Here is a 13,412-nt window from a genome sequence, read left to right on the forward strand (position 1 = left end):
GAAAGGTAATTTATCTGTGAGTAACATAGGCTATATTTTTTTCAATTCATAGTCCTCCTAGTTATACATATCTTTTTTTTTATAACATAAGGTGGCAAACGAGCAAGCGGCCACCTGAATCCGCCAAAATGGCGAAGCGACCGCTGCCCATAGACATCCGCGATCGCAGATACGTTACCTACCCTTATCCGACGGAGGAGGAGACGCACATAAAGAGGATAATGCCCCTTCCTATGCATCTCCTCCACCATCAAATCCACTTCCCCTTTCCATCCTCTCCTTATAAGAAGAGGATGGAAAGGGGAACCAAAAATAAAGGGTGGTAAAGAGAAAGGGACTTAAATTAGGCCTCCGGCACCACACTCATCAGACGAAACACGGAAATGCTTCCATTTCACGCCTGTCTTCTGTGTGGTCGTGGTACTAGACCGGGCGAGCTAGCCCATTCGTGCTAAGATGTTAAAGCGGGCATTACCACTGTTGGAATGCAAGTTTATAGACATGATACCATCTCGACTCTAGATGTCGTAAGACGAGAAAATCAATAAGACATAATGTTTTTTTTTACTTAGCTATACGGTTTTAAGAAAATCATGTTAAATAATTAAGGAAATACGTGTTTGAATAGAGAAACTTTTAAAAACATTTCCGGTCATAGCGGCGAGCGGCGAGCGTCAGGGGTGATACGGCGGTAACGACCTGCGTGGATGTCTTAAGTGTATTTTCTTGTACGTGTACTTTATAAAGCTAATTGGATCGACTCGACTCGGCTTCCGTTCATCCGTTTAAGGCAACGCGAACGGTTCATTACGCCTGTCTTAGTAGTATTAATTAAATAAACATTATAATGATGCTTTCTCACTTAAAGTAACTGTCAAAGACCAACATATCTCCGAAAAAATTCAAAGAAGTGTAAACCGAACTTATCCCCACGAGGTCAACATAACCAAAGTCTAATCGCCTCTACTTTAATGTAGGCTAAGCCCTTGGAAATTATGATTGTATATTGGTTTGTATACCTGTATATTGGTTTGCCGCCACTTTTCCTGAACCATAGCACCATGTACACGCGATCTTCATTTGTGTCAGGCGTGACGTCACACGGCAGCGAGGCTGTACGGCCGAGAACTGCGTCCACGTCAACAGTAGACACTGGGTAAGAAATAACATGTTTAATTGTAAAGAAAAGGAGATGGTCTTTCACTCAATACATAAGACCTAAAGAGCGATAAGATCTTTCTTAAATGGATTTTATTCATTCAGGCACTCACTCATTCATTAATTCTATAATTTATTCTTTCAGACTTGTTAATTTGTAACATTCTTATCTGTTACTAGATTTAATTAAATTCTGTGCAAACGAAATTGCCGGCAAAAGCTATACATATTCTGCAGTAACTGTACAAAAACTGACAAACGAAAAAAGCAGGACTTAGTTATGCAAATTATGAAAACAATGATAAATCTTAAAAGTCTAAAAATTAAACAATCATTTATACAGACAAAATTAAATATTTTCATTGCGTAAGAAAAAAACCTGTTGTTAGCTCTCGGTAAACAAAGTTACGCTCGAATGATTTTTCAAATTTGATAAAATAAGAAAGAAGAAAAATGAAGGGAAGAATTTCTGGCGTAATACATTTATTCATTATGAAAGTAAGTTAATGAAAGCGCCCGTGGAGTTAGCTCTCCAAAATAAATAGACTTGGGTTCCATATTTTGATACCCTTTCCGTAATGAATCTTTCAAATATTGTTCTAAATCATTAATAAAAATAAACACTTAAAAAATACTATAAACAATTGTATCAAAATATATTAAAACATTACAGGAGCGAATCATTAAAATGCCAGTTGAAATGTCGTTAATTAAATATTAAAATCGCAATGAAATTATGGATAAATCTTCAAACAGTATACCAGCTTATAAATTTACTACTCTGTGGTCACTGTATGGACAGTAGTAGTATACTTTTGAATTTATCATATGCAAGCCTCCACAGAGTTAACAAAAAAATATGTGCCTCATTTTCGTGACCTTACTGAAGCCAACATTTATCTCGGAGTATTTAATTGGAGCTCGACGTTTGCTCTTTGTAAATATTTTATATCAATCTTTTCAAATGTTACTTGTACGAGATGAAACATTTTTTTTATTTAACTTATAAGCCACGGAATTACAGCAAAAAGGTCATGTACACGAATTTCAGATTAAAAACATATGCTTTCTTTTGTTATAAAAAAATGCAAGCTTCTACATTGGTAAATAAAATACTCGTATATTACAATTTTATAGCCTTATAAAATAAACACGGTATAAAGTTTAACTTGATTATAAGTAAATTATCTACTAATATTTTGTTTACACTCAGTTTATACTGCGATTATTTGTAAGGCTGTTCGATTATAACTAACACTAAAAAGGTATGTTTCAAAATTAATATAGTGTTTCCTTTCCAGTAAACTTATTAACTATTAAATATTTTTGAAACGAAACGTATTCGCATTACAAACGTCAAACGACTCGACGTAATCCGGTTACAATAAAGTATTCTATTGAAATTTTCAGCGAAGTCTTTAAATACGTTTGAGGCGCGTCATTCAATATGCCTTATACGTAAATCGTGTTACTTCTGTATTCGTTATTGCGTGAAACGTTGGAATCGGCGAGACGAGGCGTGCATTATGATAATTTGTGTCGTATCCGACGGAAGAGGCGGCGGCCCGTGAAATATTCGACGACACGTGAGTCGTGGCTCACACAAATACTTTCCATTACAATAAATGTGGCGATGTGTCTGTTTAACTTATTAAAGTTTAAAACAGATATTTGAAGTATCTATTTTTATGTACCACGTAGCCGACGCCTAAACCACCATTCTGTAAGATCTGTAAGAAGTCTTGGACTGAGCCGAGATGGTCCTAAACCTCTTCTAGGAACAGAATAAATGAAGGATTTTATTGATATATGAATTATTACCATTCTCCTCCCGACCTTTCCATTCATAAAGTGTACCATTCCTTGTTTTTTTTTATTTATTATAACACTAAAATAATTTTTAGATCTTTTGATACCAAAAATTAAGGTAAATATATCGAGAAACGTTTTGTAAATACGATATTTTGATAATATTTCGAGCGGTTTGCTGTAGGTGCTTATTAGAAGGCATGAATTGTATACAACGGCTTGCATGTACGTTACCATATCGAATGTGCCGGCTTAGAAACGACTTCGATCACGCGATACTTTTGATTCACGTCCTAAAAACCTTGTAAGAATATCTACTCACCGATAATTACATATTTTTTTTATTACGCCATATCAAGATATTGTGATTATGTAACCATAATGTTAAACATTTTACAACTATATTTTCTATTGAAATACCAAAATAGGATTTACCTTTGTTTATATTTTTTGTGTCTATGTATAAAGGTATTGATTGTAATTTAACATTTTGCTTTCTACAATACGTGTTGTGGTTAATTTAATAATTTGATTTGTTTTAATGCAAGCTTTCGCCCGTGACTCCGTCTGCGTGGAATAAAGAAAAAACAAAAGCAGCCTATGTGTTTTCCAGACTATTCTCCGTTCAGCCGTTTAGGCTACAAACTCTAAGAAACATCCATCCATCCATCCAAACTTTCGCATTTATAATATTACTAGCTTTAGCCCGCGACTCGACGAATTAAAAAGAAAGTGAGTAGCCTATGTGTTCTTCCATACTATCCTCTATATCTATGCCAAATTTCATCGAGATCCGATTAGCCGTTTAGGCTGTAAACTCTAACAAACATCCTTCCATCCACCCATGAATCCATCTAAACTTTCGCATTAATAATATTAGTATGAAAGTATTACAGTAAGTATGAAGGATTTACAGACTCTTAAATACTGTATAAGACAAACGACGCTCGATTTTCATGGTCTATGTGAAATTTAATGCATACTCAAGGTGGTTTGAAGACAGTTAGGTAACAACTACGTATTCTCACACTTGAATTTAGTAATGCATCAATACATGCTAATAAAGCGAACAATGAAACTTTTAATCGATTCATTCAAAATCCATCTCACGTGAAGATTTCAAATCGGTCAGCGGGTTTGTGTGGGAGCACCCTCCCGCACTGCCGAGCTGCGGTGCACGTGATCGGACTTTATTCCACGATCCTACTTTTCTATATTGATCAATATTTTAATTTTTTTTATTTAAAGGTTACTATTATCAGCTAACAAAGACCATACTTAGTGGCCAATTAATGATTTATAAGTGCATCGTTAGTTAAAAAAACACATGTAGATTTTGCATAGTAATCGAAAAAGTTATGTTAAAGTAACGAAATAAACTACCATTGCATGGACGAATGTACAGTCAGCTGCATAAACATGTAGACGTTTATAAAGGTTCAAAAACTTGTAAACGCCATTAGTAACAAAAATGTGGACACCTATTCGTTCGCATGGTTCTGAACATAAATAAATGTTATTCTAAATATGTGTATACTTATTTTTTAAAAAAAATTGAAAAAGTTTTGTAAATCCATACTAATGTTATAAAGAGGAAAGATTTTGTATGTATTCAAATAACTCAAAAATTACTGAGCCGATTTAAAAAAATTTCTTTCTCCATTAGAAAGCTACGTTATCAGTGAGTAACATAGGTTATATTTTTAGTTTCCCAAAAGCGAAGTCGCGGGCAACAGCTAGTGTATAAATTTCAATTGATTGTAGAACTCTGTATGACATTAATATTTTTTTTGTCAATTTCATGAGGACGAAGACGCGGAGAACAACTAGTTAATTGTAATATGTTTCCGGAATAATATACGACGGTAGTAAAAGTTGCAGTTTAATTAATGGAGCGTACAAATGTTATGAAATATGTTTAAAAATGTGTGCAGGAGATTTCGCGTGACTTACCTTTATTATTCATACGTCAACCCAACAAACATGAAGCATTCTTTTAACAATTATCTAATTAAATTTTTACCGAAAAGCAATCCAATTTATTTTATGCGTAAATTTGTACTTTGTCTCCAAAGAAATTTAGACTATCATATTCCCATTAAAATCTAGTTTTAATAATTTTAGATTGAAATGGTATGAAGTTATTAATTTCACGATAAAAAAACATTATGTAGAAAGTACACTTGGCTACATTAAGAAGAAGGTACAGGTAGCTGCATAAATATGTATAAAACTACGGAAATTAATATAGGCCTTGGGGTTTATAATATGCTTGCGCGTATCCGTGTTGCCGAATACAAAACAACGTATTTTTGGAGTTAAATAAATTCCAAAACCATAGACTCTAACAGATTCCTAAAGTTTTGTTAGTGTTACATTAATGTTGCTGATTGTACAGTTAGTGGATACTCTGACAGTAACAAATATTCTGGTTTTAATCTCAAAGTTACTTCAATATATTCATGTGGTGAACGTAATTTGTAGTTCAGAGATACTAACGCATCATAACGCCGTCCTCGCACGAAATTGGGACATCGTGCGCTCAACCTGCGTTTAATGAGGTAGCCAGATCCAGGCAACCGCAAGTTCACAAAGTTACTCAATGTAACGCTATTTGACTATCGCAGGATATGTGAACGCTGTTAAACAAAATTGACATTTCTACAAATAACAAAGGTGAATTGAATTTTTATTACGTATAAATATTTTTCATCACATTATGTTTGATTTTTTAATAACTACTTTGAACATTGTTACACTTTTAATTCCACGTTACCTCTTAGTAAAACATTTGTGGAATATATATTTATAGTAATTTGTATGTAGTATAATGGATTTTATAAAAATTAAATAATACTTCATTGTTTTTAGTTTAATATACCTACTTTTAACAACTTTTAAATAAACATAATAAAAAGGCACTTTAATTTAATTTTCAATTACGTGCACTAACGACTAGGCGAGGTGGTTACTTAATTGAAAGTAATAAAAACTCTCCATCCTAGTGAAGTAAGAAATCCAACAGCCGCCCAAATTTACTGTCACTAAATAATTACACTAGTTACTATGTTTATAAAAGTGTTGATATTTTAATATTTTACTTCTGTAAAAATGATTATAAAATTTCTTAATAAATGTTTTATTGCTCACGACCTTTCAATACTGATTACCAAATTTGTGCACCATTTATTTAAACTACAGGTAAATCACTACCCATGTTTGTTATGTTTTTAATCCGCCTAATTAATAAAAAACATCACCCACAATCAATATTAAGAGCCTAACCATCTACACAAGCCGTTAAATAACTCTATTTGATAATAGATTTACTTCACTAATTCAGAACAACACATAACTAACTTCGCTGACTAGTATAGCGGGCAACTCCAACTGTCGTTTACCAAAGTTACTCAACTCAGTTTAATAGGTAGGTCGTTGGAGTTAGACCCCTTTTGCACTAAACAAAGAGCCGCGTCTGCCATTTCTATCAGCAATAAACGTACTATTTCTACTCACGCTGGCGTACTCGCTTATCAAAAATTATCCCACGCTAATACGAGAATAGCTGCGTTAGTGGAAAACAGGTATAAGTTACCACGTGGCCGGTGCTCCACAGTCACGCACGGGCTCGCAATCATCCGGAAATCTCTGAACATACCCTATTACCTTCCTCACCTCAAACTTTATTACCACAATACTTATGATCGCGTAATTACCCTTTTATAACATCAATAAAAAACAAAAAAAAAATATTGATTTATTTTATAAAAAAGAGTCTTTTGAATTTCTATTAATAACGTCAAGTTCAAATCATACGATATTTGCTTAGTTTTAATGCTTGCAATGAATTTGCGATCGATGAGGAACGCTATTGACTCGATAATGTCGGTAAATGATTTTTTAATCGTAGTATTTACTTGATTTTTTTTTAATATAACTCTCATAAAGGTAATAATATCTACAAATATAAATTAAGTTACCATACCTTCTAAGAATTGGATTTTTACCAACTTTTTATTCTAGAGCAAAAAAACCGTCTCTTTTGCCTTCAGAACTCAATCCTCAAGTTTTAAACGCAATAGCATGTCAAGCAGTTTTTACTTTAAACGTAAAATAAAAGTTGGGAACTGAACTAGACTTCAAATCTTGTAGTTAAGGTTGCAGTTTAACCGGTATATGTTTTTTAAAGTCAAGTTATTTTATTCTAATGTTAATTACTTGTTCGATGTTTAATTTACATAACTAGAGCGGGCGCACACCTTTGACAAAACTATCGCACAACAGTTGTGCGATTGTCGATTGTTTTGTAGCAAATTAAACTGTATTGTTGCAAAATTAAAAATCGTTTAGTGTGCGCACCTCCATATAAGCTCATAGGAATCAAGCAAGACTAAACAGTTGTGCGATAGTTTTTCTGGTGTGCCTACGCTCTTAAAATGATGAGAATCTACGAATTTAATCATTGTCAAATTAATTTATACTTGCGGGGTTCGTTATATTAGTGTAGTTAAAAAGAACTAAGAGGTTTTACTGTCAAAACAAAAACAGACCTCTGAAAATTCGAAACCCTTTTAATCCATTTTTCTATCGACATTTCAACTCGACGTATTAAGAGAGTTATTAATTTATTAAAGGCTTTTGCGTAGGCTTCTACAGATGTCGTGTAAAGTTCTGTCACCTATAAAACTTAAAATAACATTCCTATCCCTCTTTACAAACTAAGGGAATGTTATTCTAAGTTGGGAACTGTACCGTCTTTGTTAACTCGTTCTTTTAAAGGTAAGTAAGTCATTTTGACTTAGTTAGGGTTGTTTTAAACAAAGAACAACTTCAATGATTTATGTTGTACGTCCGAGTAGCGCCTCAACTCTATATTACAAAGTTTTTGTGAGAAAATTTCTAAAATTTCTAAAGTGTCTCGTCTTTCGGTCGCCGGCTTCGTTGTATAATGCTAGTTTCACACGGACGGAATAGTGAGGCAGAGCAATAGGATAATTTATGCTATTGATCGAACGGAAAATGCCGACCGTAATTTCAATTACAATAATATTTGTATACGAATACTAATGCTATCGTTGTTTAATATAGAGAACTAGTTTTTGCCCGCGGCTTTGTCCACGCAATATTAAGATAAAAGTAGCCTATGATATTCTGTTCTACATATGTCAGCTACCCTTCAGTGAAAGTCCGGTCGAAATCGGCCCAGACGTTTAGGAGTTTACGGGGAGCAAACGCGGATCACGGATGGACAGACAGACAAAAAAAAATAAATGCGATTTTCGTTATTAGCAACGCAGATACATAATTTTCTCGTAACCTCGATTTTTTTTCTTTGATATTACAAACAGACACTCTAATTTTATTGTATGTATAGATGAGAGGGATAGAAATCTATGTGGGATGATGCATTACAGATCAGCAGAGTTTTGAGAAATGTGCAAAGAAGAGCAGTAGGTACTGGACTGTCAACTGTTCTGTCTTACTGTCCTGCCCTCGTGTGAAGCTAGCATAATACCGTGGAGTTTGCGAGGCGCGTTTAACTTTGTACCGCCTTAAATATACATTTCGCAACTTCGCTTTTCTTCATGAATGAAGTTACGGCCTTATATCGCAACACAACAAGCCGACGGTAGCGCGAAATTTTAACTTCACGTCTTTATAAGCGGATATTTTAAAATATATCAACAATATAATTTATTTTAAAAATGTGTTAATAACCTACGCACTAACAATGCCAATAAGGAACCATTTTTTTATTACTCAAAATAAAAGAAACGAGATATTCAATTACTGTTTGGTCTGTACTTATTGTGTGAAGTCTTTCGTGCTCATTACTTACCAACTATATTGTAGTTATAAACACGATAAACAATTAAACAATCAATGTATTCAGTGTTTGTAATGAAATCAAAACATACCCGAAATCTAATTAACTTTGAACATAAAACGCATATCTAGAACTTGGTCCTACAATTTTGCAGTAACAATTAGTTGGAATGAGGTGGTACGACCATTCAGCGAAGTGGCGGTTGGCATGAATTGGCGGTGGCGCGAAGCCTTGTTTAGTATTAAATGGTACAAGAGATGCTTTGTTCGTAAGTTCACGTTACGCCCGGGGAATGTTACTCGAATATTCCAAGCAAATCACTACAAATTTATCTGAGACTTCGGCGCTGCGGCAATTATTATCTACGCCGAGGTTAGAGGAAATACATAAATTGTATGTTAAAAGTTTCTCAATAAATTACAATGTGGGAAATAGTGTTTGAGTGTGTGCTACAGTATACGTACGTAATTTGATAATTTCTATGTAAATTTTTAATCAAAGTACTATTTGTCAAAATAACATTATTGTGTTTGATTATTTTTAAGGTAAGTGTACCAGTAGTTGATAGTTTAGTGACTTTAAAGCGTAATTTTCTTGTTCAATTTGCTTCTAATGCTAGTAGATTGTTCGCAAACCTTTTAAGTTCAGTATTAATAGGCCTTATAATATTGTTGAGTGCAAAATAAAACCTCTTTGGCTGACAAGCAGTATGTATACAGCCAAAGAGGTTGCATACTGGCCACCAAGGCATTTATCGTTTGTTAAAGAAAATATATAGAAAAAGAAGAATGAGAAGTCAAGATGTGATCCAGATAGTTTTGAGTTTTTTTGTATATATTCGTGTAAATAAGTTTTGAATAAAGATGTGTTAGTTTGATAAAAAAGTGTTTTGTATTTTTAGCTGCCGCGCTGTCGGTTACAAGTTAAACAAATGTCTTCTTTGATTGTTGTCTAAACCTCTCAAAATGTACCACTAATTATTGTTTGGTCACTTCTGTTATGTCATTAAAACAGTATATTCTGATTATCAAAAAAGAAAAATTTCGCTGAAATCTAGTATACAAGACACAAACAAATTAAAAGATATTTAAAAATCTTCTGCCAAGCAGCGTTGTAATACAGACGTAATTAGAGTAACCTGTATTGGTAAGACAATCAAATGCATGACACGTATAGGATTGGACGCTTATCGTATATAGGAGACCGCATTTCGGTATGCAAGTTAACACCTAATAGCGACGGACGCGGCGAGCGACCGCACGGAATTGACTCGCCCGGCGCCCGGGGCACGAAAGCATTACGCGAACAGCATTTCTACCTGGACGATATTCGACTAATATCCCTGACATTACTATTGCATATTCTGAATTCTTATGGAGATTTTTACTGGTTTTGACAGAAGCGTATTAACGCGTCTGGTGCCTTATTAATAGATGCAGCTAACTGACTGTGACTCTAAGAAAATTATTACAACTTAAATGCAACACATAATTGTTCACTAGAGGAGATTAATAGTCCAAATTTCTTATACTAAATCTACGCTAAGGGATCCACTTAACGATTTAAGGAGAAGGGTAACAAAAATAAAATAAACTCCCTATTACTTTGATCAATCGATCAGTTTAAATTATAGAAACTCGTAGTAAAACAAACCTATGAAAAACATTATTTTTCTGTCAGACAATAAAAGCTTATTGCGTAATAAGGAGTATACGATTCGGCAAATAATTGTAAAACGATTTCTATCGAGAACTTTCTTTTACAAAGAAGATTAAGCCCGTTATTGTCAAGAGTACTTGAGAACACAAAGGTTTTATTTGTTAAACGTCTGGAATTGTATTTACATCGAGACTCGTAAATAAACAGGAAAATGTTCAGAAACATACAGTAATTCAGTTTAATGACAACAATGAATTGTTTGTTCGTATATTCGGTTCTACTCGTGTTTGGACTTAATTTGATTTCGAGAAAGACATTATTTCGCATATAGCCGTTTTATAGCGGGCGCACACGTTTGACTAAACTGTCCCACAGCGGTTGTGCGATTGTCGATTGTTTCGCAGCCAATTCAACTGTTTAGTCGCAACTAAAAATCAATGTCGCAACTAAATTTAACAGTGGTAGAGCCCGCTTTATGGGCCATGGGCCGGCTCGCCTGGTGTAATACCAGGACCACACTGAAAACAGACGTGAAATGAAAGCAATTCCTTGTTTCGAGTGTGGTGCCGGAGGCCTAATTTTACTCCCTTTCCCATACCACCCTTTTTTAAAACGGCAGGATGGGAAGGAAAAGTGGATTTGACGGTAGAGGAGACGCATAGGAAGGGAAAATGTCCTCTTCATGTGCGTCTCCTCCTCCGACAATTAAGGATAGGCAAAAAATCTGCAATTGCGGATGTTTATGGGCAGCGGTCAATTTCACCTCACCTTTTATTATCTAAAAAAAATCTATTAGTGTCCGCATCTTCATTTTTCCCGCAATTTAACTACTAACATCGAGTGTTAACTTAATTTAGGGTTTTCACACTCACCTCTGATAGCCGTAAATAAATAAATTAAACCACTTGACAATTAGATCTAATCATTATTTGACTTGATTTATTTATTTATTTATATAAAGATAAAAAAACGTCTAACTTAACTACTTTAAAATTACCTAACACCTATAATTAAGTTATGCACCTCTCTGTCTGCAGAGCGGCTTTTGTTTGAATATTTATCAACGTATTATGTAGTTAATTTATTAGAGGTCTAGGTTTAAAGCAATTTTCGACTTTAAACACCTTTAGTAGAGTGTCCTTTTCACCAGCTGCGCGGACTTAAGCGGTTCGAAAGCCCTTAAAGGAGATGCTGACAGCTATCTGCTACATATTGCTTAGCAAACACCTGCGTTGATTGCGTATGTTAATGGGCTAAAAGTGAAGTCAAAGAGGTGATTGACTTATCTTTGATGATAAAGGTATTATCTACTACATTTATGGCCGGTTTTCCAGCTACGTTTAACCATTTGTCAGTGTTTGTAGTTCGATAAATTCATGAAATGTTTCCGAACTACGTAACTTGAGTTTTACTCCATTGAAACATACTTCAATCGAACGCTTATGAATCGCTAAGTTTTGACAAAATAAGTGAAAACTTCAGAAACACAGCATTAATTTTGTAATCAATATGACCTTTTAAAATGTTAGTATACTTTTGTTTAATTTTAACTTAGCTCTAGGCATAATGCACCTGCACATATCGGCGAAGAAATTCAAAGATATCTGTGAAGGCAACTCGCAATGGACCAAGGCCTAGTCACCCTTAACTTAGGATAGGCTCCAAGCTCCTCAGGGAGGACGTACAGCGAGCTAGTGATACTCTAGGCATAGTCTAGGTTGAATTCAATGGTGGATTCTAACTCTCGCGTCGTCGATATAGTCGGATGTCCGTACCCTTAACCATTACCCGTAATATTATTTACTAATCGTAAATACCTTGTCTAGAGTACATGAATTAGGCAACGTTGAGAAACCATACCTAAGTATATCTACCCATTTTTCATTAATCTTAAATAAAACTAGTTCTTAATATATACATATGTCCATCATACTAATATTATAAATGCTAGAGTTTGGATGGATGGATGGATAGATGTTTGTTAGAGTTTGAAGCCTTAACGGCTGAAGGAGTCTTGATGAAATTCGGCGTTGTTGTAGAGGATAATCTAAAAGAACACATAGGCTACTTACTTTTTTTTTAATTAACTGCAAAAAGGTGAATAAACTTTTTAAAGCATGTTTAATAATAATTGTGTTAAACAAACTGTGAATATTGTTTAACGAACTGTTTACTTATTTTTAACGTCTTGGGCTCTGTAACTGGAATAAGTAAATATTTATCAGAAGTAAAGCGTCTAAGAGAAAGTCACGAGAAATAGTTTTATTGATGTCTCGGTAAAGACGGGGGAAAATTTACTTTTCATTACGATAAAAGTTTGTTCACAAACAGTACACCACTAACGTTTTACGCAACATAAATAATAACGTTTTCTTATTTTGTTAAAATATAAGCTAGGCTTTTTCTATTACGTATCAGATATAGAAACTCCTATACGCTTATAAAACTCATACTTAGTGTTGGTTTAAAAGACGAAGAAAGCGTTATTTTTAATTGGGTATTTTTTCCCGACTAAATGAAAACATCGTGTTGCAACCTGCACGTATTGATGAAGACATTTTTGTGAAGTCATCCGCAGTTGGCTAAGGCGCAGTCAACACTAACTTGGAGTAGGCTCCGAGCTCTGCAGTAGACATATAGTGAGAAGTAGTTATTTGACTGAAAAATCATAAATGATCATAAAGTAAACTAACTTTAACAGTTATTTATTCACCAGTGAAATCGCTAAGAGAGTTTTATCAACTAGTGCTTACTTAGTATTATTTCAACTTAAATATATAATATTGGTGTGAAAATAACCTCGACAACATACAAAAACCCTCACGTCCCTTTCTTGGCTTTTATAGTTTGTACGGTAACCGAAGCAGCTGGTGTATTTTTGACCGACTTCCCAAAAGAAGGAGGTATTCAATTCGTCGGTATATTTTTTTTTTTTTTTTTTTTTTTTTTTTTTTTTTTT

The 13,412-nt window shown here is 34.2% G+C and overlaps 1 protein-coding gene across 1 annotated transcript in view; it reads right to left on the reverse strand.

Annotated features, from left to right (window-relative positions):
- Positions 1-13,412, reverse strand: part of LOC106110285 (neural cell adhesion molecule 1-like) — a 52,903-nt gene that overhangs the window by 14,811 nt on the left and 24,680 nt on the right. Inside the window, exon 2 of the mRNA XM_013292050.1 lies at positions 1,020-1,152. Within this exon, the coding sequence (XP_013147504.1) occupies positions 1,020-1,152 (133 nt within the window). The remainder of the gene's footprint in view (positions 1-1,019; positions 1,153-13,412) is intronic.

Source organism: Papilio polytes, unplaced genomic scaffold (genome assembly GCF_000836215.1).
Source record: "Papilio polytes unplaced genomic scaffold, Ppol_1.0 DF820700.1, whole genome shotgun sequence".
Lineage (NCBI taxonomy): Eukaryota > Metazoa > Arthropoda > Insecta > Lepidoptera > Papilionidae > Papilio > Papilio polytes.